This window comes from Balaenoptera musculus, chromosome 20 (genome assembly GCF_009873245.2).
Source record: "Balaenoptera musculus isolate JJ_BM4_2016_0621 chromosome 20, mBalMus1.pri.v3, whole genome shotgun sequence".
NCBI classification, from domain to species: domain Eukaryota; kingdom Metazoa; phylum Chordata; class Mammalia; order Artiodactyla; family Balaenopteridae; genus Balaenoptera; species Balaenoptera musculus.
In genome coordinates, this window is record NC_045804.1 from 22,456,258 (window position 1) to 22,483,957 (window position 27,700).

The 27,700-nt window shown below is 57.0% G+C and overlaps 2 protein-coding genes across 5 annotated transcripts; both read right to left on the minus strand.

Moving 5' to 3' along the window:
- Positions 1-65: 65 nt before the first annotated feature.
- On the minus strand, positions 66-9,595 carry FAM171A2 (family with sequence similarity 171 member A2). Of its 4 annotated transcripts, none has more exons than XM_036838436.1 (8): positions 9,387-9,595; positions 5,810-6,037; positions 5,470-5,583; positions 2,986-3,144; positions 2,727-2,906; positions 2,510-2,626; positions 2,262-2,388; positions 66-1,661 (listed from the first exon to the last, which is right to left on the minus strand). In XM_036838436.1, exons 1-8 carry the CDS (start codon positions 9,502-9,504, stop codon positions 188-190), a joined length of 2,517 nt encoding a protein of 838 aa, XP_036694331.1. In that variant the 5' UTR covers positions 9,505-9,595; the 3' UTR covers positions 66-187. The 4 variants fall into 4 exon arrangements, with proteins under 4 accessions (XP_036694331.1, XP_036694332.1, XP_036694334.1 ...); XM_036838437.1 differs by having other exon boundaries at positions 5,491-5,583; positions 9,387-9,594; XM_036838439.1 differs by lacking the exon at positions 9,387-9,595 and adding an exon at positions 8,727-8,832.
- A 2,985-nt stretch (positions 9,596-12,580) lies between these two features.
- On the minus strand, positions 12,581-26,140 carry ITGA2B (integrin subunit alpha 2b). The gene is made up of 30 exons (XM_036835245.1): positions 25,493-26,140; positions 23,834-23,955; positions 23,647-23,744; positions 23,374-23,539; positions 23,040-23,089; positions 22,918-22,963; positions 22,696-22,824; positions 22,265-22,312; positions 22,071-22,114; positions 21,883-21,936; positions 21,688-21,740; positions 21,264-21,475; positions 18,812-18,994; positions 18,512-18,557; positions 18,308-18,412; positions 18,165-18,220; positions 17,920-18,071; positions 17,642-17,767; positions 17,195-17,262; positions 16,892-17,039; positions 16,262-16,354; positions 15,912-15,991; positions 15,519-15,599; positions 15,299-15,395; positions 15,047-15,199; positions 14,829-14,945; positions 14,223-14,336; positions 13,904-14,005; positions 13,573-13,689; positions 12,581-12,831 (listed from the first exon to the last, which is right to left on the minus strand). The coding sequence occupies exons 1-30, from the start codon at positions 25,678-25,680 to the stop codon at positions 12,775-12,777; spliced, it is 3,105 nt and encodes a 1,034-aa protein (XP_036691140.1). The 5' UTR covers positions 25,681-26,140; the 3' UTR covers positions 12,581-12,774.
- Between the last annotated feature and the right edge of the window lie 1,560 nt (positions 26,141-27,700).

Genomic DNA, 27,700 nt, shown 5'->3' on the forward strand with positions numbered 1-27,700 from the left:
ACGGGTCTCTCCCGAGACATTACCCAGCACATACCACCGGACAGCTCCGCAGGCCCCCGGGCATCTTTCCAGGCCTGGGCTTGGGGCTAAGGGCGAGGGCCCCCGCGGCCCCCCGGAGCACGCACCCTGGGGGCGGGCCCGAGCGGAGGGGGCGGGGGCCGGCCCGGAGGCGGCGCCAGGCCGGGTGTTACTTGACGTTGAACACCATGAGCGGCCGCTCCTCCCGCCGCTGCCACGGGCTCTTCTTGTCGCCCGCCTCGTCGCCCACTTCCGCCCCCAGCTCGTCCTCCGGGCTGGTGAGCGAGTCGCGCCGCAACTCGCTGGCGCTGCTGCGGGAACTGTCCCCGCGGCTGCGGCCCCGCCCCCGGGGTACCGTGGCCGCGCGGCCCTCGGGCGCCGCCACCTCGTCCAGCAGCGGTGTCAGCGAGTTGTCCTCCGGGGAGCAGAGGCCCGTGCGGCTCTCGCTGCTGCTCGGCTCCGTGTCCTCGCTGAGCGCCAGGCGCGGGGGCGCGGGCGGCGGCGGCGGCGGCGGCGGCGGGGCGGCAGCAGGGGTGCGCTCCCGCTCCTCCCGCAGGGGCCGCCGGCGCGGCGGCCGCGCCTCGTGCACGTCGACGCCCGAGTCCAGGCTGGCATCGGTGCTGCGGCCGCCGCCGCCCGCCTGCAGGTCGATGTAGGAGTGGCGCACTTGCGAGTTGGAGCGCCCGTCGAGGGACACGAACCAGGCGCGCGGGTGAGGCTTCACGCCCAGTTCGAGCAGCTTCTTCTCGGTCAGCGCCTGCAGCTCCCCGTTGAGCTGCGCCATGGTCGACTCGTTGAACAGCACCGGGATGGTGACCGAGCCGCTGACCGGTGCCGAGCGCCCACTCCCCCAGCCCTCGCCGCTGCCACCCCCGCCGCCCTCGCCCCCCGCGCCCGAGTGGCCTGGTATCAGCGGGCGCTGGGGGTCGGGCTGGGGAAAAGGGCGCGCCGGGCCGGGGGCCGCGCCCTCGGGCGGGGCCGGCTCGTCGCCCGCCCCCGTTGCGCCCGCCTCGCCGCCGAGGCGCACGTAGTGCGCGGGGATCACCAGGGTGGGCATGACGTTGCGGTAGACGCTGTCCTTAAGGTGGTCGATGGAGCCGCAGAAGATGAGCTGCCCCGCCTGGCTGAGCGACGGCGGCCGCGCCAGCTGGTCCACCGACTGAGACAGCAGGAAGTCGGGGGTCTTGCTCTCGGCCGCCCCCTTGTGGCCCAGGTAGTGCTCGAAGGGCGGTGGCGGCGAGGGCGGCTCCTGCAGGAAGGCCGCGGTCCCCGGGGGCCCCCGCCGGTACTCCTCCAGGCCTGGCTCCAGCGCGCCGGGACCCTCGACGGAGCGGGCGCCCTTGAGCGTGGCGCCCTCGCCCCCGCGGGCACCCGCAGGCTCGGCGGCTGGGCGGCCGGCGGAGCGCGGCTTGGCACGGAAGAAGTCGTCCCGGGAGGCGGCCAAGTCACGGGAGCTGGAGAAGGCCGAGTGGAGGGGGCCTGGAGGCGGGGCCTCGGGGTCCCCCGACGGGGCTGGCTCCAGGGGTCCCCCACAGATGAGGTGCAGCTGGGACATAGAGGTGGCCTGGTCTCGTTTGTTACCGTCACAGGGCCCGGAGAGCTGCAGCTTGCGGTGCTGTTGCCTCGGCTTCAGGCAGCGCCTCCTGGAGACGGGGCAGAGCGGGACCGTCAGGAAAGGGTGGAGGCCAGAGCAGCTCCCTAAACCCGCAGTTGGAAGATGGGGGATGGATATAGTTGGAGGGGTGGGGACAGTGCCTGGGACTCAGGAGAGAGGTTGGGGAGCCCAGATGGGTCCTGGGAGAGGTTTGCAGAAAGAGCTTGAGAGTCTGTGGGGGGGAGCCGCCAGCAGCTGTGCCCATTTGGGCCTCCCTCGGCGTAAACTGCACTCCTTGGGACGTAGCAGGTGCAGTGAGAGCCGGGGAGGAGCACCTAAGCCAACCAGGGGCATGTGTGGCCTGAGGACCCCTGAAAGTGAGGGCTGGGTGGTAGGAGCAGCTACAGAGTGTCCCTGGAGGGGCCTGGCCTGCAGCTCCTGCCTCTTCTCCCCCCAGTCTTTTGGTCTTTGCGTGTGCATATGCAGTGCTTTCCTGTCAGCGCCTGGAGAATGGAAGTTGTGTTTTATGCATCTTTGGGACCTCGAGCACCCAGCACAAGACCAGGCATGGAGCTGGCCTCAGTCAGTGCCTGGGATGAGAGGAGGCTGGGGGATTGGGAAGCAGTCGGAGGGGATGCGGGGCACTCACCGGCAGTAGTAGATGAGCAGACACAGCAGAATGAGCACCAGCAGGGCCAGGGCTGCCAGGATGGTGAGCAGGAAGATGGTGTGGTAGGTGCCGATGTCCTGGATGCCCGATGTGATGGTGACCAGCCCTGTGCGGGGCAAGAGCTTAGCATTCCCAGGTGTGGATGTCCCTCCTGCCGTTCAGAAGGAATCCACTCTCCCAGCCTCCCTTTCTACCACCCCCCATCCCTGCTGTCCCCCCACTCTCACCAGCCGTGGGGGAGGCCATGGCAGCCGCCCAGTACCCCAGCTGAGGGGAGATGAAGGTCCAGTAGAGCTGCCGGCCTTCCTTCCGGATCACACCAGTGCCATTGCGTACCCACAGCCCTGGGAGAGGCAAGGGTTTCATCAAACTCAGTGTCCCCCCAACTTAAGTCCCACTTTCTTTCCCCAAACTCTAGCACCTGCACCCCCTTGAGGTACTCACCACTCTTGGGGTCAAACCTCCAGGCTGGAATGCTGGTGCCCACGGTGAGGGCACGAGGCTCCGAGGGCACAGGCAGGGACAGGTGAATGGGGCCTGAGAGTGGCACCTCTGTCCCATTACCTGCCAGCAGGTGCACGCTCACAGCAGCCACGGGCATCAGCTCCAGCCAGGAGCCATTGCCTGCAGGAAGGGGACACAAGGGATGAGGGCTAAATCCTGGTGGGGGGAACATCCCTTCCATGGCTGGCACCCAGCATACCTGAGCTGGAGGCCTCCGTGCCCAGGAAGGCAGGGAAAGCCCACATTTCATGCTGGGTGCTGGCAGGTGTGAGCGAGGCCCAGAGCTGGCTGTAGGTAGAGCTGACAGGTAGGCGGGCAGCCCGGCGCTGGAACTGCACCCAGGGCTGGGAGCGGGCACCTGGATGGAAAGAGGGGCTGCAGTGGCCTGGCCGGGGACAAGGGTCCCCAGGGACCAGAGCAGAAAGCAAGTATCTAAAGAGAATGGGAGCCAATGGGTTAGGCCACTTGGGAAGGCCAGGAAGGGTGGTGACTTGGGGAGAGAACTGGGCAGGCTTAGAATGATAACCTAGAAGGGACATGGACCTGTAATCTTCTGGTCCTGGCTGTGTGACCCCGAGCAAGTTACTTGCTCTCTCGGAAACACTCTTTCTATATTAATTTATAAAATGACGAGGTTCAGGTCCTCAAACAATTATTATTGCCTACTGTGTGGCAGGCACTGTGTTAGGTGCTGAGGATACAAAGAGGAATAAAATGCAATTTACAATTCCCTGCCTTCAAGTTCACAGTCTAGTGTGTCACTGTTCATTACAGTACCCATTAGAAGTTCCTGCTGTGGATGGAAATGTTCTGTGTCCTGCTGCCTGTAACAGTACCCACTAGACACACAGGGCTGTTAAGCACTTGACACGTAGCTAGTGCGACTGGGGAACTGCATTTATTTTTAATTCTAAAAAGTTTAATGAATTTTTAATTTATCCAAATGTAAATTGCCACATGTGGCTACTGCATTTGACAACTTAGGGTGTGTGTGTGTGTATGTCTATCTGTCTGTCTGGCTTGGAGCAGAGGGGATGTATAAACAGTATTCCAATATAATATGGTAATAGCTAACATTTATTAAGCTTTAAGATATGCTGGCACTGTTCTAAGCAGGTTACTTATATTAACCCCTGAAATTAGCACAACAGCCCCGGAGGTAGGTGCCTTTATTATCAGCCCCATTTTATAGATGCAGAAATGGAGGCGGGAGAAGTTCAGTAACTTGCCCAAAGTCACTGGAGCCTGATTGAAGCCCAGGCAGTCTGGTGCCAGGGCCCCTCCTCTCACCCACCGTTCCATCCTTCCTCGCTGGTAAAATAGCAGGGTGCAAGGGGAGCTTGGCCTGCCCAGCTCGGGAACGCCCTGTGGAGCCCTGCAGTGTGAGTAAGACTCAGCCAGGAAAGAAAGTGGAAAGGGACTTCCAGGAGGACTGACAGGAGAAAGGCCCAGGGACACGAGGCGGCTTGCTGGTCGGGGCACTGCAGGTGACTGCGCCAGGCCCTGGAGGGCGCTGCCAGCTTTGTGAAAGAGTCTAGGCTTTCTACCAAAAGCAGTGGGAGCTGTGGGAGGGCTTAAGCTAGGGTTCGTTTGGCATTTTAGAAACCTCCAAAGACATCTTAGAAGCCTCTGGTTCAGGATCAGAGAGAGGGAGAGGAGCAAACCAGAAAAGTAATTGGGGACAAGGGCTCAAGATAAGAATATAAATTGGGGAGGCGAGGCTCTCCCTCCAGAACCCACGGTGGCTCCCTAGTACTAGCCAGATGGAATTTACCCTCTGCCTGGCTTCGTCAACCAGTCTACACCACGCCCCCATCCTGCATAGCCAGACCAGAGCATCCCCTGCACCCTCACGGTCCCCTTCTGCCCCTGCCTCTTGATTCCTCTCCAGCGAAGGTGCCTTTGCTCCCCCTTCAACTCCCGAGCCCCCGCGTCCCACAGCTCCCTTCGCCAAATCCTCTCACGCTGCTATTCTCCCACGTGAGGGTCCTCTCAGTATTGAAAGCAGCTGCCCTCCACTCCCCTGCCCTGCCTGATCTGTAATTATCTCAGCGTTTGCAATGCTCTGTCTGTCTTCCTACTCGTCGGGGAACTCCACCATGTGGGGAGCTGGTCTGCTCTTCCTTACCATTAGTCCCCGGCACTGGAGACAATGCCTGGCACAGCACAGGTGCTGCAGGAAGTATTGGTTGGGTGAGACCGAAAGCCTGGTGGGTGGACAAGGGCCACTGTGGGATTGCTCCAGGCCTTGCACTTGATAGGTGTTCTATGCCTGTGGAATGACCCTGGCTTCTGACATAGCCAGGCACCCAGTAGGTGCACGAGAAATACGTGTGGATCCACTGAAGATAAGGTGGCAGGAAATGGGAATTCTAATGGTAGGAGTAGAGGGAGACTAGAAACCACGAGAAGCCCCAGTAACAATAAACATTTATTGACCACCTTCTATGAAGTTTTTCACATGCTTGATGATATTTAATCCTTACCTAAATTTGACGATGTAGATACTATCAATTGTTCACATCTTACAGATGAACAAACTAAGGCTCAGAGAGGTTAAGTGATTTGCCCAAGGGCCCCCAGCTAACATGTGGCAGGCGAAGTTCTCTATACCCAGTCAGGGAGAGGGAAGAGGAGCTGGTGTGGGCGGAGGGGTGGGGGAGTGGAGAGCGGGGAGTCTTACCAGGAGAGCGGGGAGTCTTACCAGGAGAGCCCAAAAGGATGTGCACCAGGTCCTCATAGAGGATGAGGGTGGCTGGCCGCTCGGGCAGCAGGTAGAGGCTGACTGACGCGTACACTGCAGGAGGGATGGCCTGTCAGCTCCAGAGAAAGCACCCCCTCCCCTAGGCTGGCACTCCCACCATCTGAATCCCAGTGACTTCATCCTCCCTCAGCCCCCTCTGCATACCCCAGCCCAGGCAGCAGCTGCTGGAAAGCCTGCCCTCTCCGCCCCCAAGACTATTTTGGGAAGGGGCTGATGGGGTCAGCTGCTCCCCACCCCCTCCAGCTGCCCCTGCACTCACAGGGCAGCTTGTCAACACGCCAGGGCACAGAGTTGGTGAGGAAGCCAGGGCGGGCAGCAGTGACCAGCACCCAGGTGCCCAAGCGGTAGCTGAGGGGCAGTGTGGCCACGCCCTCCGAGTCCGTGGTGCTGGCGGCCAGCAGCATCCGGTTCCCAAATACATCCACTGAGGCCCGGGCCAAGGGCACAAGCTCCCCGCTCACGTACACCTGCACCTTGATCAGAATCTCTGTGGGCAAGATGGGGTGAGGGGAGTGAGGAGGAGGGAGGGGGCATGAGAGAACTGGGGGGAGCCTCGAGATCAGAGGAGGGGGCTGTGGGTTGGGCGTGGCTTTGGGGCCCAGGCTAGACAAGGTATTATAAGAGCCAGCATTTATAGAGACCTCATTTAAACCTCACATCAGCCTGTGAGGTACGTGGTACTATTAGCATATTTCATCAAGTCTGACACATGCACATTTTGACATTTTAACACTTCTGGACTCAGGCTACACCTATGATCGATAATGTCATAATCATAATCGGCAGCATTTTTTTCCTCTTTTACTGGCACATTAAATAAATAATGGTGTATCTTACAGTCAGTGATGTATTAGACTCGATGTCTTAGCCCATTTTATAGATATGGAAACTGAGGCTCAAAGAGTTTAGATACTTGCACTACAGTAAAGTGGGAGATCTGGGATCCAAACCTGGGAATCTGTCTCTAGACCCAAATTCTTAACCACTGGACCCTATGGGGCTGGTGTCAGGGAGAGGAGAGGGAAGGAGGGCTGAGAAAGGATGAATAACCGGAGAACCAGGGATCTGCACGTGGAGAGGAGAGCGGTCAAGGTTCAGCCATTTGGAAGGTAGGAAGGGGGGTTGGGTCAGAGTTTGGGTTCTCAAGAAAAAACTGAGAAGGGGACACCAGCAGGTTGGCCATTCCCATCATTCATCCTCTGCCCAGAATCCTTTGCACAAGCCTGTTTCCCTTCAGATTTAGGGACTCACCCAACCCCTAAGGCCAAACAAGTACCTCCTGACCCCTCCCCCTCACATGGACTGCCAGCCCCCTCCCAGCTGGTCAGCTACAGTCAGTCACCATGGCAACGCCCTCATTCCTCCCAGGAGATGGGCAGGGAGCTGGGGCCCTGGCAAGGGGAAGGAGATCTGGGGGGGCCGACCCAGGCCCTAGGGTAACCAGTGCGGAGGAGGCTGGGAAGGGAAGTCCAAGTCTTTCTTTCCAACCACCCCTACCCCTGGCCTCAAGATTGGTCTGGCCAGGATGGCCTGCAGGTGTCCAGAGCTCAGATGGGATGACAGGGGAGGGACCAGAACTTGAGTTGTTCTCATGGATTCTGCAGGCAGCCTCTCTGATCCACAGCACCATCTACCTCTTCCCACTCAGCACAGCCCCTCCTCAAGAACGTGACTCACCCCTACCTTGCTGCCAATAATGGGAGTGGGTGTCATGCCTGGAAAGGTACAGAGGCCTCAGTGTGGGGCCCAGGAGGGAGGTGGGGAGTGGGCTGGGTGCTAGACACAAACCTAGGAGAGGCCAGGTACCGAAGGAAGACCCCGGAGCCGAGGGCAGCAGGGCATGTGGAGGTCACGGGGCCTCACGGGTGGAGCCTGACATTCAACAGCGACAGGTGTCTTGTCTCAGGCTTTCAACCAACCCCAGGGCCAGCACCACGCCTGCCCTTGGCATCCCATCCAGCTGTTCGCCTGAGCCCACCTCCCTCTCGCTTCCCAGGCCAGAGCCCAACTCGGCGGGTGGCTGCACACGCTCGAACCTTTCCTGCTTTCTGGTTCTCCCGGGAACTGGCAGCCTCCCCGCACCGCCCCCACCCCCACCTCCCGGCCACCCAGCAGGAATTTTGAGAAGCTAGAGGGGCCTGCCGACTCCCCACTCCTACCCCAGGCTAGGAGCAACTGGATAGAGCAGCTGGGAAGAGGGGACCCAGGAGTCTGGAATATGGTCATTTGAAGGAATGCCTTGGGTTCAAGGGCCAGAGCATTAGAAAAGGGGAAGGGGCTTAGGGAATAACACAGGGGTGGGCAGGTGAGGCCTGAGGAGGCATCAGTGCCAAGCTGGGGAGGGGGTGGGCAGGTGCCCTTCCCCCTTCCCCTTTCCCCTCAACTTGGGCCCCCAGCTAGTGGCCTATGAGAACCCCCTCTCCTGGCTCTATTCCAGCCAATTCCCTGGGCCACCTCCCCTGTGGTGCAGGTCTTGAGGGAGAGGTTTCCTGAAAAAACAGGGCCCCTTCCTACCCATCAAAGCCTCCTCTCCTGCAGAGAGCAGGGAAGACTGAAGCCGAGGAGATCCTTCCCCATTCCTCAAAGCCTGACATTCCATACAGGATCCGCCTGTCCAGGCTTCAGCCCTGCCTCATTCCAGGAGGAAATCCGACCCCCTCCCTTCATCCGGACCCCACTTCCCTCATCCACCCCCCCCCCCTGCTTTTCCTGTCAGCTCCTTGGTGGAAAGGCGAAGAGTGGAGAGCACCATTTCAGGCAGGGATGGGGCTAAGAGGCAGGAGTGGGGAGAACAGGGGCTGGGGTGTGTGGCCAGGGGCAGGGAGGTGGGCGCGGGCTGGAGTGGGTGGAGGCCCCTGAGAACCCAGGCATCGGTAGGGACTCACGGTCAGCTCTCCCACCTCTCCCGCTGCAGGAGCCGGCCCCGCTCCCACCTCACACACCCACCTGGGCCCGTGAGGCGCTGGGAGGGTCTCCTCCCCTGCGATGGAGAGGTGAGATGAGGAGGGGGTGACCTGGGGGGGGGGGGCTGGGGACAGGCGTGGCTGGAGGCCTGCTGGCCGGGGACCCAGGCACCTGCCCTCCCAGCCGGCACTGTCCACGGCCAGTTAGCCAGCTCAGCATGGCTCCGCCACCACAGCCCTGCCATGCGCCTTGAGCTGGGAATCACAACATACCTCTTTTTCCAGACAGCCCCCCGACTGCAGCCCCTCCTCCGTCATGGGCCCATCAGCGTTTCTTTGGTGCACCCCAAATTCTGAACCTGGGGGGCCGTCTGGGGGCTGTCAGACTCCGGGGCGAAGAACCCCATTCGAGCAGCCATTCCGCCCACCGCCTCACCCACTCCCCCTCTCCCCTCCCCCCTTCAAACGCAGCTCTAGGCGCCCAGCCCCCGTCCGGGCCCAGGGTGGCAGCCGCTGCCTGGGCCCCCACCCAGCCGGGTCGGGAGCGAGGAACCCGCTGGGGGCTGCAGAGCGGGCGCCCGCCCCAGCCCGCCCCTGGGCGGGTGTGTTCGATAGACAATGGCTCAGGCAGCAGCGCCTCGCGGACCAGGAGGGAGAAAAACAAGGCGGGAGGGGGCGACGGCGCGGAGCCTGGGGACCCCCGCCCTCCCCATTGTGCCTCCCCGAGACCCCCGCCCGGCGGTCTCCCTCTCCCTCCCTCCTCTCCCCCGTAAGCGAGGACCCCAGGTCGCCTAGCTCCCCCCACCCAAATCCAGGGAATAGAACACCCCCCAATTCACGAGCGCCGCGAAGAGGGGGCTGGCGGGCGGGGGCCCGATCGCGGGGGTGGGGGGCGCAGGCCCGCGATCACTGCCCCTCCCGGCCGACACTCACCCTGCGGGCTGGGGGACTCCGGCGGCGACTTGCCGGGAGCTCGGGAGGCGCCGCCGAGCAGCAGCCCCAGCAGCGGCAGCAGCCGCGCGAGGACGCTGGGGCCACTCGGCGGCGGCATCGCGGGGCTCGGCCCGGCCCTAACGGCCCATGGCTCCCGCCCGGCCCCGCTCGGCCGGCCCCGCTCAGCCCCAGCTCTGCGCCGCGCCGCGCAGCTCGGGCTCCCGCTCGGGCTCCAGCTCTGGCTGCGGCGGCCGCTCAGTGCGATTGTCTCCGCCAGGAGCCGCCGCCAGCGCCCCCTGCAGGCGGCGCCCCACCACGCGGGCCTCCGGGCGCCGCCCCCTCGCGGCCCACAGCCCACCCCGCAGCCCCCGCCGCGCGCCCAGATCCCCAGCTGCTAAGGAGTGTAGCGAATAGGGTCCAATCACAGGGGTTCTCAGAGTTCCTGAGCCCCGGAAATTTGTTGCAGAATTTTGAGAGGGAGAATGACTGTTGCTTACAACACAAAGAGTTGGTCTTAAGTGTCTCCCCAAACTGTAAGAACTGCCCAGTTCTCTCCGCACAAACACCTGCTCAGTGTTGGGGAGGTAGGGCGCAGCCCCCTTGGGAATCACCCAGTCTGGGTTCTCGTCTAGCTTCTGCCTCTTCTTGAGCCATAAGCTAGTTACTTAACCTTCTGCTCCACAGCCTTCCTTTAAAATGAGAGTTGTAATAATCTCTACCTCGTGGGGTTGTTGTACCAATTAAAAGAGATAATGACGTAAAGGGTCTAGCATGTGCTTGACTGGAGCAAGGGCACAATAAATGGTGCTATTGTTGGCCCAGCGTGAGGTGGGGGCTCACCACCACCCAGGTAATAGTAGATCCATTGCTGGGCAAACATAATGCTTAGAACCCCACGTTTGAATCCCACACTGGAACCCTGCCCGGGCCCCAGCCAAGCGCTCTCTTTCCAGTTTCTGGTTGTCCTCATCATTCAACTTCTGGGTGGTCAAACCCTCATCTAATCTGGTTATCCCTCTCCTGGTTCTCTCTGGCTTGTCACCTCTTTCTCACAATATGGTGCCCTGTATGGGACTGGATACTTAGGGCATGGAACTCCGTCCCCCAGAGGTCAGGCTTTTCTCCTGGTTAGGTCCTGGTTGGGTCTCCTGACATAAGGACACATTGTTATGAGCTTGTGAACAAAACCACCTGTTTCTTTCTTTCTTTCCTTCTTTCTTTCTTTCTCTTTCTTTTTCCTTCTTTCTTCCTTTCCTTCCTCCCTCCCTCCCTCCTTCTTTCCTTCCTTCCTTCCTCTCTCATTTTCTCTCCCTCCCTCTTTTTCTCCCTCCCTCCCTCCCTTCCTTCCTCTCTCTCTCATTCCCTCTCCCTCCTTTTCTCTTTCTTTCTTTCTTTCTCATAAATTTCCATCTATTCAGATTTCCCAGTCTTGTGTAACCAATTTTTTCACAACCTCAACGCAGGATTTAGCACTCATTCCTGGTGAATTTCATCTTGTTGGTTTCAACCCAACTTTACAATCTGTCAAGGCTGCCTTGAATCTGCTTCATCACCCATTGTATTGGAGCTGCCTCTCAGCCCGGAGCCATCTGCAGGGTGAAGAGCAGCTTCGCTGCCTCCATTCAAGGGACTCATGACAACAACAGGCAGCCGAAGGATGGAGCTTTGGGACACCCCCATAGAGATCTCCTTCAGCTTTATCAAAATTGTTCAGTTTTAAATCTGAGTCTCTATCATCCAGCTCACATTTCTGTCTTGTTTATAAGGACAAATGCCAAATGCTTTGCTGGATCAAGATAAATTGTCTGGGGCCATCCAATTACAATGGCGGAGGGGAGAGGGAGTTTGGCTGGTGTTCAAGGATCACAGCTTCATCTTTTCCTAAATGGTCACAGTCACACAACTAGAAACCTGTTCTGGAACTTGCCATGCATGGATGTCAAATTGTTCTCTTCTTTTCAGAATTTACCTTTTACCCCTTTGGGTAAAATCAAATACCAGCAGCTCTTGTGAGGTAAGTCTGTAAATCAGTGGCTTCCCCCAACACTTAGCATCAAGTCCAAAGTCTTCCCCATGGCCACAGCCACAAGGTGCTGCCTCCCTGCCCTCACCCCTGACCTCGTCTGGACCCCTGGTCTGCCTCCAGCCCAGGGGCCTCCTTTCTTTTACTTGAATACATCAAGCCTGCTCCCGCTTCAGGCCTCTTCATTGGCTGCTCTTTCTGTCTAGAACACTTTATTCCCTCCAGCTGCCTTCACTCATCTCTCTGCTCACCTCATTAGAGAGGTCTTCCCTGACTACTCTCCCTAAAATGTCAGCCCTCTCCCAACACCCACTTAATTCGATCACTATCTCCTTATCTTTATTGCAACTCCCAGCATTGACTGCCACTGACCATACATTAATTTGTTTATTCTTTACTCCTGGTTGAATGTAAGTTCCATGAGCTCGGGACTTTGTTTTGTCCACTGCTCCACCCCAGCACTGGAACAGTACCAGGTCCATGGTGCTCAATAAATATTGAACTCATGAACCAACAAACCTCTCAGGACTCCAAGAGGACATCCCACCTCTATCTGCTGACTCCAGCCTCTGCGGTGGGACAGTTGTCTTCCACTCCTAGCCCTCCTGTGAGCTCCCCACCTGTGCCCTTGTTCTTAACTGAAGAAGGAACAGCAAACAGCAGGGTGGCCAGAGAGCAATGCCTGCTCTTCTGTCCCTGTCGTGACTCTGCCTTCGTCAGACTGAGGGCTGACTCAGTCTCCTTCTGCCCCTCCTCACTCTGAACACAGCTTTAAGCACCTTCTTTTATGAGTGGGGACAGTGTGTTATTTCTCCAAATCTCAGATCATCTTGAGGTTTGATTCCCTCAAAATCATGGAAAAAATATTGTTTAAAGCCACCCACCAGGGACGCAGCCTGCCTTCTCGATGCTCCCAACCCCCATCCCACCCAGTCACCCTCAGACACCCCATCCCCCTCCAGTCTCACTTGGAGGCTCTGCCACCCTTTCTCCCTTGTTCCACCCCCACTCTCTACTCCCCGACACTCCCCAAAGACAGTAATTTGCACCCTTTACCCTGGCAGAGACCCTCTCTGCTCACACGTCTGCCAGCCCTAGATTCCCCATCCCAACGTCACCTCAGGCCCCCTCTCCTCCTCTGACCCCAAGAGGAGGCATCATGCTGGGGGTTGGGACTCAACCTCTTTATTAGGCAGCAGGAAAGGGGGTAACCTGGCTCTGACGGGTGGGGAAGGACATCAGGAGCCCTCCATGGAACAGCTCCTACCCATGGGTGACCAGAGCTGGGGGTCACTCGCTGGAGAAGAAGGGACAGAGCAGGCATCACCCCCAGCCTTCCTGCTAGGACAGAGATGCATGGGCTCATCACTCCTCTTCATCATCTTCTTCTAAGGGTGGCCGATTCCGCTTGAAGAAACCAACCTGGGGGTGCACAGGGGCCGGGGACAGGGTGTAAAGGTGATCTTTAGGCCCCAGAGCAGCAGTGGAGGATGTATGCTGGAAACCAGCCAGTCACGAGGTCCTCGTCCTGGACCAGCACAGAACACAAACCCCACTATACGATCAAATGGAGGCCTTTCCCCATTTAGAGATAATGCATGTAACAAAATTTTTTAAAAATATTTTGTTTTTTCTTCCCTGAATTTTTAAGTACTGATGATTATGTCTCTACATGACTCAAGCGTGTGATGGTATATATTTGATTATTATAAGTCTAACGTGTGGTTTTCCCTAAAAGCACTATGGCTTTCCAGGGTTTGGACACGTGAGTTTGAGAACGGCTCACATGTTGTCCAGGCGCAGAGGAGGGAGTGACCCAGCAGGGCCTCACAAGGAGCAGGCAGCGGGGTCTGGATCAGACCTGGGTCTCCCACCTCAGTCGGCGGTGGGGAGGACAGAGCAGGGAGGAGGTGAACCCTGTCTTTCTCGGTGGCCAATGGATTCCTGAAGGCAGGGCTCATTCCCTGGGACTCCTGCTCTCAGGGGGAATGGGTCTAAAGGCCTTAGAATTTCAGGTGCCACCTCTCCCAGGGATCTGTGCCCTGGAAGAGGTCCTCTAGAGGGTGACATTCTAATAGTGGAGCTGGAGATCAGATGGACCCTGGGTCACCTGCTTGGGCCACCATCTCCCTCTGCCTCCCCCACCCTGCCTTCCCGCCTCACCTTCCACATGGCCAGGACCAGGAACGTGAGCAGCAGCAGGCCACCCAGCACGCCTACCAGCACCCACCAGATTGGAATGTCTCTCTCCTCCAGGACCCGAAGCAGCTGTGTCTGCACCTGAGGGGAGACCCGCGGGTCTCCTCAGTCACCGGGACGCTGACCTTCCCAAAGACTCAAACTTGCAGGGCTGGTGACCCCCAGCGAAGCCACCTACTTGTCCCACCCCGCAGACCCAGGGAGGCCCCGCCCCGATCCTACCGGGCAGGGACACAGGGGAAGGCCAGTGGGAGACCCGTGGGACCCCTTTCTGCCACCATCCTTCCACACTCACCAGAGCTTCCCCGCTGGGCAGGCTGAGGGCGGGCACGGCGTAGGGAAGGGAGGAGACGTTGAACCAAGCGTGCGACTGCAGCACAAACTGATCCAGGGGCCTCTGGATGGGGTGGCAGTGAAAGCCATTTACACGAGGCCTATTGGTGGTGGGAGTACCGGCCCCAGACTCCCCTCTGGGGAGATCTGCCCCCAGCCTAACCCCGTCCCCTCCAAAGTAAACTCTGCCCTCACTCTCTCCCGCCCCCGAAGCCCCGCCCTCCCCCAACACGCTCAGTCCCCGCCTCCAGAGGACCCCGCCCGCCCGCATCCCGGCCCACCTGGCGGAGGCTGGGCAGCGACAGGAAGGCCAGCACCGTGACCATGACCCGCTGCCCGCGCGCCATCTCCTGCAGCTCACACTGCACCACAGTACAGGGCGCCGAATCGCAGCTCTGAGGGGATGTGTCATTGGTCCCCAGCCCCTCCTGACCCATCACCCTCTCACCGTAGGACCCAAGACAGAGGGGGCTGGGGGGTCAGGGAGCTCAGGCCGGGCCTCCTCCTCGGGAAGGGACTCAGATTCAAGCTTGGGACGTTATCTCTGAATGAGATTGCTCACACAGTCCCGGAGATGCAGGGAGAGGGAGGAAAGAAGTGGGTCAATCACACAGGGTTCAATACCCAGCCTTTTTGTAAACCTGCTTTGGCATTTATTCATCTTCTTTAATGTACTGGAAACCTAAAAATATGCAAGTGCCCCCCCAACCCTGCCCCAGACACAAGACCAGCACAATCCTTCCTATTCACTCGGAGGACTCTGTGGGACCACGGTGGCCCACACGAGGCCTACATCACACCCCCCGCCCCTCTCCCTCCCTGCCTCCCACCCCCTCTGCCCCTGGGCCCCAGGGAGGCCCCAGCTGGAGACCACAGAGCCTGCTCACCACAAAAACTGGACCTTGCAGCCTCGAGGGCTGCTCCTGCTCTGGCAGGAGAGCCTGTCTGCGGTCCCGCTTGTGATGGGCCGGGGAAGGGCCGGAGGTGGGGAGCCCCCAGTCCAGCTGGGGAGGCAAAGAGGCCATCAGGTCCGACGCTCTGCCCATCTCCCAGCCCTCCTAGACGGGCCCTGTTTGATGGGCTGGGGATTCACCCAGGCTCTCACCTTGAGGGGGTTGGGAGACGGTTGTGGGGAGCACTGAAGGCCTCCCCGGGGCTGTATATCCAGGATGTAGAGCAGGTCGGAGGGCTGGGACTGGCCGGGGAGGTGGAGGTTGAGGCGGAGGCCATTTACAGCACCAGGGCCATTGTTGTGGAGCTGGCGGGGTGGTGGCGGCAGGATGTTAGGAGGCTCAGCACCTAGACCAGCCCCTGGGGCCCTCCCACTCTAGCCTGGGGCGCGGAGGCTCCTCCCTACCTCATAGGTGTGCTCCACTTTGGGGCCCCAGCTGTCCGAGCTGTTCTCCCTCTTGCCTTCTTCTGCTGCCACCACCAGGGAGGCTGGAAAGGAGTTCCTGCAGGGGCCCGACACTCCCCGAGTGAGCTTGATCCCCTGACTTGACCGTGGGGGCTTGCCCAGGACCCTGGAACCTTAGGGCTGTGCCTACTAACTCCCTTTTCCATCCCTGGCCTCTCACCCTCTCAGCTCCACATGGGCCTCTGCCCGAACTGGCACATCCAGCATCACCATCTCACTGTTTGGATTCTGGCTGTTCTTGCTGTAAGGGAGGGGGATGAGGAGAAACAGATCAGGGACACTAGGCCAGTGAACATGAGGACTCTCTGGGGCTGGGCCAGAATTTCAGAGGCCTCAGGAAGAGCTAACTCCACAAACAGCATGCCACACTAAAGTTAGACCTAGAAAAGAACTTCCTCTAGGGCTCCAGAACTCAGAAACAAGTCTCTGAGGAAGAAAGGGAAGAGGGAAGTCTAAAGAGCAGACATCCCAGAAGACCCTTATGTTTGGAGGGTGTCTGAGGGTCTCTGTGTGGAGATCAGATAGGGGAACGGAGTGCTTCCCAGTCTAGTACCTCCTGATCTGCAGCCGGAAGGACACGTGCTCCCCAGCCTCTTCCAGGTTCCCCACACTCACCAACATCGTGATTCCTATCTGAGACATGGGGAGAGCCAAAGTCACTGCCCAAATGCCCATTCTGAATGTGGCCTGTGGTCCTCATCCTCCAAGGTCACCATTATTCCCTCCATTTTGTTCAAAAGCCCACTCAGAAAGGGTGTCACTCACCCAAGAACACACAGCTAGGGAGTGGGAGGACCAGGATTCTAGCCTGGAGCCATCTGACTCCAAACCCAGCCCCTAAAACCCAGCTGCCTATGAACCCCTGGGGGAGGAGACCCAGCACCCAGGACTGGGCGGCCTCACCTGGGCGTTCCTCTTCATGGGGTTGCCCAGCTCACACAGTACCACCTTGGTCTCATTCTCCCTCTTCTGGTTACAGATGATCCTCTCAAAGCCCTTCAGAGAGGCAGACCCGAGAAAGAAGATGGTTACAGAGCATCCCATATATATTTAAGCTCCCTTGGAAACTCAGGGAGGGGAGGATGCCAGGGTGGGAGTTCAAGGACTGTCACATTCCACTTTATGTATTACTGCAGCACCTTATTCTTTTTAATGATTTTTTTTTTTTTTGGAAATAAAACCCACAAAACATTACATGGAGTATAACCCCATTATTGTAAACTACGTCAATAAAATAAATAAATAAATAAAGTGTTGATGCTGAGAAAAAAGACTGGAAGGAAATTCACCAAATGTTAACAGAGGTTCCTGTTAACATTTATTTCCTGAGCCATTTTTGGTTTGGGTTTTATAATCGAGTTCTTGAATTTTTTGCCATTAGCAAATGTTCCTCTTCCGAATTAAAAAGAAAAAAAAAAAATCACAGCTTTTAAAGGAAGGCATAAGAGAAGTGGGAGCTCTCAGGTGGGAGATGAGAATCAAGGCTCCTGCACCTTCCAGGTCCCCGACAGTGCCCCGGGGTGGGGGCCTCACCTCGATGTTGCTGAGGGCCCGCATGTAGTGTGCGCCTGGAGGCAGGTGCACAGCCAGCTCGGCCTCGTAGGCTCCCTCACCCTCGTTGGCCGCTTCCATCTGCAGCTCCAGCACGTTATCGGCTCCAATGAGGAGCGGGGAGCCTGTCCTGTGGGGAGAGAGGAGTAAAGCCGAGGAGGCCGGGTCCAAGCCCAGGGTCTGGGAGGAGGAGAGGGGCTGAGAACAGTATCAGGAGCCAGGTGGGGAGGGGGTGTCATCGGGGTAGACAGGGCCAGGGTCGGGTAGAGCGGGCGGTCTCCTCACACGCTGGCAGTGAGCTGGAGCTGTGGCACACACAGGTCGTCTTCCCCGCAGTCCAGAATGATGCGGGTCTAGAGGGGGCATATCAGGTGTGTGGGTAAGTTTGGGGGCACATCAGGGCTTAGGGAATTAGAAGGTCTGAGAAGGAAAAGGAGGTTGGAGATGACATCAGAGCTTTGGGGTTTGCATCAGGGTTTGGGATGATGTCAGGGCTTTGATAATGACATCAGGGTTTATGGGTTTATATCAGAGTTTAGAGGTGACATTGACATTTGGGGTTTATGGGATATTGAGATTTGGGGGTTTTCATCAGGGTTGAGAGTAACATCAGAGATTAGAGGTGACATCTAGGTTTGGGGGTTCGCAATACGATTTGGACACTAACCCTAACCCTGACTTTCTGGGTGGAGGGGTCCTCCACCTCCCTTGCCTGCACCTGCCCACCCCTACCTGTTCCTGGATGTGGGTGTCTCCATGCAACATGAGAGCAGGGGCTAGTCCATCCTTCTCAGGCTGCAGGGACACATTGAAGCTGAGCACGATGGGGCTCAGCTTGTCCCGGAAGTCGGCCTCATCCTAGTGAGGGGGCAAGAGTCAGGCCGTCTTGCTACCATGTACCCTACTACGTGTGTCCCACTGACCACCCCGTGGAGCACCCAGCCCAATGCCCCAGGGCTGGATGAACAGGCTCTGCACACCCAGCCCTGCCCGTTCCCAGCCGGGCATACTCGGAGGAAGGCCTTGGTGGTGTGGCAGGTGGGGCCGTGCCTCCCGCTCAGATCCAAGCCCAGGATGGTGCCCGCCTGTTGAGAGGCCAGCAGTAGCACCCGCCGGCCCTGGCGGGGCTTCTGCCGGTCCAGCTGCAGCTCAGCATTTAGGCCTGGCCAGGCAAGCAGGAAGTGTCAGGGTCTCCCCGGCCAGCCTCCAGGGGAGCCCAGGTTCACCTCCCTCCTGTCCCCATGGTGCCACTCACGCAGCTTCTTGGGAACGTTGTGTCCAGTGGCTCCCACACACATCTGGATGTTAAAGCTGCAAAGATGTGAATGGGGCTCAGGGGCTAGGGTCCCCGCACTGAGGTCCCAGATCCTGCCTGGCCCATGCCCTCTGTCTCCTCACCAGCTCACTGGCGTCTCAGTCTGGGGCAGGACACAATTCTTCACAGCAGGATTCAGCGAGTCTTGCACCAGCAGCTGGACAGTGGCCATCACCACTGGCTGAGCCCTGGTGGGATGCAGGAAGCTTGCCTTGTGGCCCCTCCTGGCCTAGTCTCCTCTGGTGGTGTGGGTCCTCTCCCTCCCCGCCCCTGGAGTCAGTGCTCACCTGTACACAACAACCTTGTTGGCCCCGTAAGCTCCCACCAGCAGGTCTATAGACATTGTGGGAAGGAGGGGAGGTGTCAGAATTGTTAACTAGAGGGGGTATGGCGTCCTCACTTCATCTTCCCAGAACTTCCCCACACTACCACCCCCATAAAAGGTTTGCTCTGCCCCCCCAGCCCCACAGACAGGTCAGAGCTCTCAGTGGGGCACCAGGTCAGGTTCAAGCCCCTGGCTGTGTCTCAGCATCTCCAGCTAATGCCCAAGGGCCCTTCCTGTCTAGCTGGAGGCAGTCCAGGGGCACCTGGGTATCCATTGTCATCGATGTCTGTGGCACCTCGAAGGGAGAAGCCAAAGCCAGAGCCTGTGGGGAAGGGGCTGTCCAGGACCTGGGAAGGGTGTGAGTTAAGTCCCTCACTCTGACCCAGGAACACCAACACTTGGCCTCGACCGCTGGGACCCCCATAGGGGGCGGCCACAGCAACATCTGGAAGGAGCAACAGAAAGGGGGTGGCTGTTTGTTATCCAGTCTCTCCAGATGGCCCTGTAAAACTTTCCTGAGCTCCTTCTCTGGGCAGACTCCAGGGGACCAGGAGAGGAAGGCAGAGGTCTGGGTCAAGGAGAGAGCTGCCCCCCCCTCCAGGAGTTTACAATTGGGTAGGAGGGAGACCCATCAAGTCTGATTATTGTAAAAACAATAACAGCCCTCACTATCTATTGAGGAAAATACAATGACACGATTTCACTTAATCCTGAAAATCAGGCATTATTATTCCCATTTTAGATGAGAAAATAGAGTCCCAGAAGATTAAGTGACCAAGACCTATTAAATATTTGCCCCTTCTTCACCTGGGGGTCTTCACCCCACTCCACTCCCACCATGCAAATCCAGAGTCATACCATGGGCTCGTCATCACTAATAACTTTTAAGATCACTCTTGAAAATTTAATAATCATCATAATCTTATTAATCTGTAAGAATTCTTTGCATGTGATAGCAATTAAAATCTTTGATATATATGCTGTAATTGCCTTTCCTTTGTCTTCTGACTTTATGATATGTTTCCTGTGCAGTTGTTTTCTTTTAAAAATCTTTATTGATTTTTCTGATCGAGGTACACAGAATTCATCCAAATAGACCACTCAGACCAGTCTCGTCCTCAGGCTCTGGGCCTCTACTGTCTCCTGATCTTTGGCTTCCTCATCTCTTCACTTATTTTCTGGTCATTCAATCACCCTCACCGTATCCTCAGCCGTCCTGCCCCATTGCCAGTCCTGGGCAAGCCTGGCCAGACCCCACCATATGGAGCACCATGAATTCCTGACCTCCAGCCTTCACTAGGGACCTTGATGCTGCCCAGCAGTCCCTCGGCGTTTTCTGCTCAGCACCTATTTCAAACCTTCTCCATTCAGTCAAGCTCCCAGCCCCCCACTTCGTTCACAAAGAGAAGCAGCCCAACTGTTGTTATAACTCCACACCCACTTTTTCCTCCTCTCCCCATTTGACCCTGGAATAGGTGTCCCTCCTACACCTGCCACTGGGCTGAGCATCCCACCCCTGCATCCCTCAGGCATTGCAGGGACCCTCCTCCAGCTCACTGCACGCCCCCATTTCCCCATAAGATCATTTTCCTCCACATTCAACCTACTCCATATTCTTTGAAATTAAAATAACCTTCCCTTGACCCTCATCTCCTTTCAGTAATCACCTTTCTCTTTTTCCATTCACAAACTGGTTGAAAGAGTGGTCTACCCTGGCTGCCCTCAGTTCTTCCCCTCCATTTATACCTTGCCTCCTGGCATTCTGGCTTTGGTCCCTACCCAGCCCTGAATCGGTTCTTGTCACTGTCACCAATGACCTCCTTCTTGTTAAAGCCCATGAATACTTACTTCTCCAGCCCCATCTAATTGTACCTTTCAGCAGCATCTGGAGCCACTGACCTAGCTTCCTCCTGCTTAAAGCACTCTTCCTTTGAATTCTGGGCTATCAGATCTCCTGGTTTTCCTCCTACCTCTCTGAACATTCCTCTATCTCCTTTCCAGACTCACTTTCTCTGGGAGTCCCCTAAATGCTCTTGCTCCCCAGGGCTCTGTCCTGGGCCTCTTCACACTTCGCAAGCTCCCAGGACCTCACTGGCTCTCCCCAGTCCCCTATCTCCCACTCAGACCTCTCTGCTGGAAGTGGGGGAAGCCACACCCAGCTGTTCTCTGGGTATGTCTGCCTAATGTTCCCAAGCCCTTCAAGATCAAACAAGTCCAGGGAATTCCCTGGCAGTCCAGTGGTTAGGACCCGATGCTCTCACTGCCAGAGGCCTGGGTTCGATCCCTGGTCAGGGAACTAAGATCCTGCAAGCCACACCGCACAGCCAAAAAAAAAAAAAAAAAAATCAAACAAGTCCAGAGCTGAATTGCTGATCTCACCCCAGACCTGTTGCATGGCTTGAGTTCCAGGCAGTGAAGGGCACCACCACCCACCCAACTCCTCTCTCTTAGCCCCACATCCAGTTACCTATCAAGTCCTAATAATCTAAGTAATAAATATCTTGAAATCACCTTCATCTCTAACTCCGCTGCCAAAGCCCACATCCGGGCAGTCACCACCTCTTGCATGGACTAATGCAAACAAATCCCAATTAGTCTCCTTTAACTCTCTCCTGCTCAGAGCCCTTCCTGGCTCCTGCTGCCCTCGGGTCGAATCCAAGATCATTGTGGCTGTAAACCCCTGTGTAGCAAGTGGGGCTCCTCTCATCCCTTACCGTTGTAGCCATCCCGGTTGAGGTCGCCCAGAGGCGCGATGGCTGAGCCAAATCGCCCATAGAGCTGCGTTCCGGTCAGCAGGAGGCTGGGGGCGCCCAGCGCGTGGGGGCCTCGAGTCTGCAGGAACAAGTACACGCGCCCCACCTCGGCCAGCTTGCGGTCAGCACGGCTCTCCATGTACAGTGGCGCGCCCACCAAGAGGTCATGCCTCCTGCGGGCCCGACGGGCGGTTACGTGGCGGGGGCGGGGTGGGGGGTAGGGGGACGCTGCGGGCCAGAGCCAAATCTCGCCCACCCTCGCCCTCCCGCTCCCCTCGGTGGTCACGTGGGAGTGAGGGCTAGGAAAGGAGGAGACCGAGGGCAGTCAACGCCTCTGGTAATTTGGGACCCAACTGGGTAGGGGTGGGAGCGCCCAGCTTCTCACCCGTCCCTGTTGACGTCAGTGACCGCCACTGAGTGCCCGAAATACGAAGCCATCTGCAGGAAGCCCGGCCGCACCTTACTTTCTGTCCCCGCACTCGGTACCCTCTCTTGGACTTTGCCCCCACCATGTCCCGCGGAATATTCTACGGTCTCAATCCCCCAGCCTTGGCCACCCCCAAGGGGACCCGACGCCCACCTGCTCTCCGTGCAGCCGGTGCAGCGTCTGGTGGTACGAGCCCAAAATTTCCACCTGCGCGGACAACGCACAGGAGCGCGTTATTGTCGCCCCCGCCGCAGAAGGGCAGGAGGTTTAGGTGGGGATATCAGGCTGAAGAGTGAAGTCAGTGGCTTCGGGACACTGAGTGGTGGGCAGAGGGCACTCACCGCTCCCAGGGTCCAGCTCCAGGTAGGGGCACCGAAGACAAACTCTGGGGAGAGCCGGGCCCAGCGAGTGAGGTCCTTGAAATCTCTACCCGCCTCCCGCCCGCCATTCCTCATCCCAGGGAGATTTCGGTGCGGGTCTTAGAGGTGCTCCTTTCCTGGCTTCCCCAACCCCCGCCCCTAAGTGAATTTCTTGCCTGTAGTGTTTGGATTCCCGTCGAAGTCGCCTACAGCCACCGAGTACCCTGAAGACACAGCGCGAATTAGCCTTTCCGGGAGGGTGAAGCAGGGAGGGGGCCGAGAGAGAGGAGACTCAGAGACCACCCGGTCTAAATCCTGCATTGTGTAGACGGGAAAATCGAGGCCACCGAGACCTGCCCTAGGCCGTGAAGCGAATCCAGGGCGGGAAGTCGAGGTGGGGTGTATGGGAGCTGGGCGGTCTGCAGAGGGTGGGGAAGGGGAGCTGCGGGAGCAGGGGAAGGGGAGCTGCGGGAGCAGAGGATGGGGGCGCCTTAGCGCTGGAGCTGGCCAGCCAGGGTTGGCGAGGGGGAGTTCCCACAGGGGCAGGACCTGACCGGCGGTGACACTTAGAGTGCTGGGAAGCGTCGAAGGGAGGTGCCAGGGTTACCCCGGTAGCCGTCGAAGTACTCTGGGTGGCTGTAGTCGAAGGTGAGCTGCTGGGTGGGCACGTGCCACAAGAGGGTGCCCGGGCGGTAACTCGAGATGATATCGGCAATTGGAGCCCGCGCCAGGAGACCTAGGGAGCGAGGGACAGCTGGTGTGGGGCCCCAGACGCCTGGGGTCTACCCAGGCCAAGAGAAGGGAGGGAGGTGTACAGATGGGCACGTACCTAGGAAATAGTAGCCGCCAGGGGCCCCAAGCACCAACTCCCCAGCCTGAAAAGGAAGCCCTGGAGGTGAGAGGGGGTCCTGTTTGGGTGCCGCCCCCACGCCGTTTACGATCCCTACTCGCCTGAGTGACCACGGAGCTGAAGCCGGCTTCACAGTAGCGCTTGTCTCCGCCTAGAGGAGGCAAGAAGGAAGGGTCTGTGAAGAAGCAGGCCCTGGGGCCTGGGCGGGGCCGGGAAGTGGAGTCATATGGGGGCGGGGCCACGGGGTAATACGGTGGCGTGGCCTTGAAGCGGCTCCCGGGCCGGGGGCGTGCGGGGTGGAGCCAGGAGCTGGGTCACTGGGCGATGCCAGGCTGAAAGCAGGGTTTGGGGGAGCTGGAGGGAGGGAAGGATCAGATTAAGGGCGGGGCTAAACCGCCGCGAGTGGGCGGAGCCAAAACGGATTGCTGAGCTCACTGAAGTAATTTTTCTCGTAAACCCGGCTCATGATGTTGGCCCGGCAGGGTGAGTACTCCGCGCGGCCGCCGTTCTGCAGCTGAGCCACGAAGCAGCCACCTACGGGCGTCTTCTCAGCCTCCTCGGCCTTTTCCAGGACGTTCCAGTGCTGCCAGGGGGCGCAGGCCTGAAGCAGGGCCACAGGATAGTGGGGAAGGGGCGGGACTCGGGTTCCCCGCCTCCACGTGTCCCCGCCCTCTGTCTGCTCCCTGAGCCCAGTCCCGTAGCGCCCACCACAACGATGTCGCTCCAACTAACGACCGACGCCCCTAGTCCTTGACGGGCCTTGAAGGTTTGGAAAGTTTGGGTGCCTACGCTTCGCGTCTCATCATCTGGAGGGCACAAGAAGGGGTGGGGTGCTGAAGCCCAGCTGTCCGCTCTCCCTGTAGCCCCTCCCTTTCCCTCCTTGTGCGAGACTCACTGAGGTCGAAGGGCAGCGAGGTACACTGGTCGCCCTCGGCCTTCCAGGGGCACAGGAAAACGCCGCCTGTCTCCTCCTGGCTGAGGCCCAGGGTCCGTGGGGCGCCCACCACGATGGACACGCTGCATAAGAAAGCTGGGTGAGCGCTGCGCGGATTCCAGCATACCCCATTCCCCAGTGCCCGCGCTGGGAGCACTACCCGGGAGGGCAGTGTGCCTTGGGGTAGGTCCCTGGGTCATCTTTCCTCAGTGAAACCTCACAGACCGCAGAGGCCAGTCTTTTCATTTTATGGTCAGTGAAACTGACTTCCAGCGAGGGAAATCATATGCCCACAGCAACCCGCGGAATTAAGGGTAAAGCTGAGACTATAACCATTTGGTTCGATTTGAACACCAGGGTTTTGATATCCTTGCCTTTAGAGACCTCCTAAACTCTGTATACATCTGCATTCCCCAACACCTGCCGCCAAAAGCCATGGGTTTATATGCACCCTAATATGTCTGTCTGAACTGTTACCAGATCCCTTCCTGAGGGTGAGTTTTAACGGCGAAGAATTAAGCTAGTGGTCACCTCTAAAGTGGGTGGGGGGGGTGCTGACACCTCTGAGGACTCTAGCAGATCTAGGTTCAAATCACAGCTGTACCGTGTATAAAAGGTGGACAATACCAACCAATAAATGCTGTCAGAAGTAAATGAAATAAACGTAAGAGGAACATTCAGCACAGTGCCACCCAAATAATATATGAGTGCTCCAAAAAATGCTATAATTTTTTTTTTTTTTTAGTGTGCAGAATGTTTATTAAGTAATGCCCATGAGACCAATATCTGTGGAAAAGAGGGGAAAGAAGCACGAGTGGGCAAAGGAGGGAGCCGAGCTGAGATTCAGGCCCAATAACAGCCATGGGCTAATGCCCTGGGAACTCTGGAGCTAGAAGGACCCTTCAAAACTGTCTGGAGTTGAGGTGAGAGAGCCGGACCCTTAACCTTTCCCCTCTCTCCACACTCCTCATCGATCAATCATTGTTCCTAGGCCACATTTGGAAGTGGGGGAGCTTTGGGGGAGGTGGCTCTCTTCAGCAGAGGAAATTTCCCAAGGGGCTGATACTTGAAGGCCATCTGCCATTGCTACTCCCTGAAGCCCTGAAGCACTCACTTCAATAAGTAACTAGCTCAGGGTAGTTCCTATCAAGAGGAAGAGCCAGGACTCTAATCTTAGCTGTCTGATTTTGCAGCCTGATCCATCCCAACCATGAATGCCCTATTGCTTCTTTTCAAATATCTATAATTTTTATGGGGATGAGGGGGTTGGAATAGAAAAACAAGGTGGGGGGGTGGATAGACAATTTCATAGTTCTGCAAGTCAATTTAAGACATGTGCTCCTCTGTATTTCAAAAGGATGAGGGTGGAGTGGGTCATAAAACTGACCCTTGGGGAAAAAAATAAAGCATCAACTTTTGTCTTCCCTTTGTCCTTGCTCTGCCCAGCTCCCCAGTGCTGCCTCTCGTTGACACCTTCACCTGAGCTAGTCCCTCCTCAGTATTCCTAACAGGAACTCAGCCCAAATAGACCCTAGAAATCACTTTGCTCAACTGCTATCACAAATGGGGAAGTCAAGACCCAGAGAAGCAGTGATGGTGGGGGAGTCCCCCAGGGCTCACCTCCCATGGCTGTCCTTGTAGAAGTCCAATGAAAACCCAAAGTAGCTGCCATTGGGGCCTGTGTAGAAGGTGAGTCGCACTGGGTCCAGGTTCAAGGCCCAGGTTGGAGGTGCAGCACCGGGTCCCAAGAGCAGCTGCACCCACTCCAGAAGCCAGAGGGCATGAAGTGGACACAAAGCTCTGGCCATCTTCTCCCACAACCTCCTAGGCAGGAATGGGTTAGCTCCTTCCTCTTCCTTTCAGTTCCACCACAGGAAGTCTTTTCTTATCAAACTGAAACCCACTTGCTGAGTAGTAGGCAGAGTAAAGGGCTCTAGGTCCTGGACCCATATGGTTTCTAGGATTGCCAGGAAGGGGGTGAGGCCACTCTGGGGGGTGGATGCTTATGGCTGAAAGTCGACTCCTCCCTTTTCTTGAGAGTATTTTATCATCAAGTCCTGTTGGTTCTGCCTTTCAACTATGTCTCTTGAATCTTCACCCCATTTCCACTACCACCATGCTAGTCTAAGCCACCATTGCTTCCTGCTTGGGATAGTGCAATCATGAACCAGCTGGTCTGTACACCTCCACTCTAGCCCACAGTTCTATAGCTCCTCCTCCCCCCACACAGCTGCCTGCACTGCCGAGGCACATTGTGACTTGGTCAGAGGTGGGGGAAGGAGTGAGGAAGCTCCTGCCCCCTGATAAGACCTGAGGCTGCTGTATCCTTTTGGATAAGGCACTTATCCACTTCCTCCTTCTAGGGCCTTCGGCAGCTTCACTCAGCCATATTGGTACAACGGCTTCCTCACTCATCCTCCATCTGGGGCCAAGTCTTAATGTGGCCACAGCAATGCAGCCAGTGCTGGGGGAGGGGTGGCAAATGGATCTTGGCTGAAGGGGAAAGGAGATGGGGATAAAGTGGAGTCATTCCAGGGTGTTCTGGCTCACAAGCTCTGAGATTTGCACCAGCTGTTCAATTGAAGGCAGGCCTCACTCTTTCTTGGGTGACAAGAGCTTTTGTCCAATCATTAAGACTTGATTCTAGTGGGGTCATTGCCTAGGGGATGCCTCCCCCAACTCCTCAGGCTGGTACTCTGTGGTTAACACACATGGGCACAGCACCGATCACACTGTTTAGTCATGGTCTGTTCACTGGATTTTGTCCATGAATCCCTTGAGTGAGGTTCCTTTCTGCAGCCCCAGGGCCTAGCCAAGAGCCCAGCATATTGTAGGCATTGCTGACAGACAGACTGAATAGAAGCAGGCACTGAGGATGGAAGAAGCAAACGCAGGCTCACATAGTGGAAAGAAAAGAAATAATTTTGAGCAGAAAGGTCATTTTCTATGGATGCTCAGAGGAGGAGGAGTGCCAAGTCGTATTGGCATCTCATGTCTTCCCCAAAAAGCATGTTGTCAGGAGGGAAATTCAAGAGACCTGCTAGGGGTAAAGAACGCAGTCACATTTCCTTTTGCTCTATATTTTCTGATCAAACTTAACCATCATCTTACCCTGCCCAACTACCCGGGGCCATTCTGGAATCCCTTCAGCACCTCCCTTCCCCTCATAATTCACCACCTTAGCACACAGCACAAAATCTAATCCCTTTCTAGGTTAGAAGCTCCTTGAACTTTAGTCTGGGCCTTCTTCACTGCTGAATTCCCAGTGCCAAGCTCATGGCAGGCACATAATACTCAACTCAGTCATATACTTACCTTCCACCCTCCTACTGTCCTCATCTGAGTGGTACTGTATTACTGGTGTATACTGTGTAGCCCAAAATTAACTCACATTTCACTAACATTTTTAATAAATTCTCATTCTGTTCAAGGCATTGAGTGGTAAGAGATACAAAGATAACTGTCAAGGATCCTTAAAAAACTTAGTCCAGAGGGAGTTAAGACATGAACACATATAACTGCAGCAGAGGGATAGTAAAGGATGCCTTGAAAAAGGTAGAGATGATGCCTAGCTGAAGTCATTTATTTGCTCCATCATAACAACCCTATGAAATAAGTACTATTATGCCCATTTTATAAATGCAAAAACGGTGGCACAGAGTTTTAGGTAAATAGCCCAAGTTTACACAGCCAATGGGTGGCAAAACTAGGAGTCAAAGACATTTGTGCCTGAATTCATGTTCTTAACCATTGCACTACGTTGCCTTTTGTCAGAGAATGAAGAGGGGGACTTCCCTGGTGGTCCAGTGGTTAAGAATCCGTCTTGCA

Excerpts from the sequence above, each read along its gene's own strand:
- ITGA2B (XM_036835245.1), bottom strand. The coding sequence starts at position 25,680 with ATGGCCAGAGCTTTGTGTCCACTTCATGCCCTCTGGCTTCTGGAGTGG. Across the intron at positions 23,090-23,373 it reads TTACGAGAAAAATTACTTCA|GCGGAGACAAGCGCTACTGT; the intron begins GTGAGCTCAGCA and ends TGCCTCCTCTAG. Across the intron at positions 21,741-21,882 it reads ACCGGCTGCACGGAGAGCAG|ATGGCTTCGTATTTCGGGCA; the intron begins GTGGGCGTCGGG and ends GGCTTCCTGCAG.
- FAM171A2 (XM_036838436.1), bottom strand. The coding sequence starts at position 9,504 with ATGCCGCCGCCGAGTGGCCCCAGCGTCCTCGCGCGGCTGCTGCCGCTG. Across the intron at positions 5,584-5,809 it reads GCGTGTTGACAAGCTGCCCT|TGTACGCGTCAGTCAGCCTC; the intron begins GTGAGTGCAGGG and ends TCCCTCCTGCAG. Across the intron at positions 2,389-2,509 it reads CATGGCCTCCCCCACGGCTG|GGCTGGTCACCATCACATCG; the intron begins GTGAGAGTGGGG and ends TGCCCCGCACAG.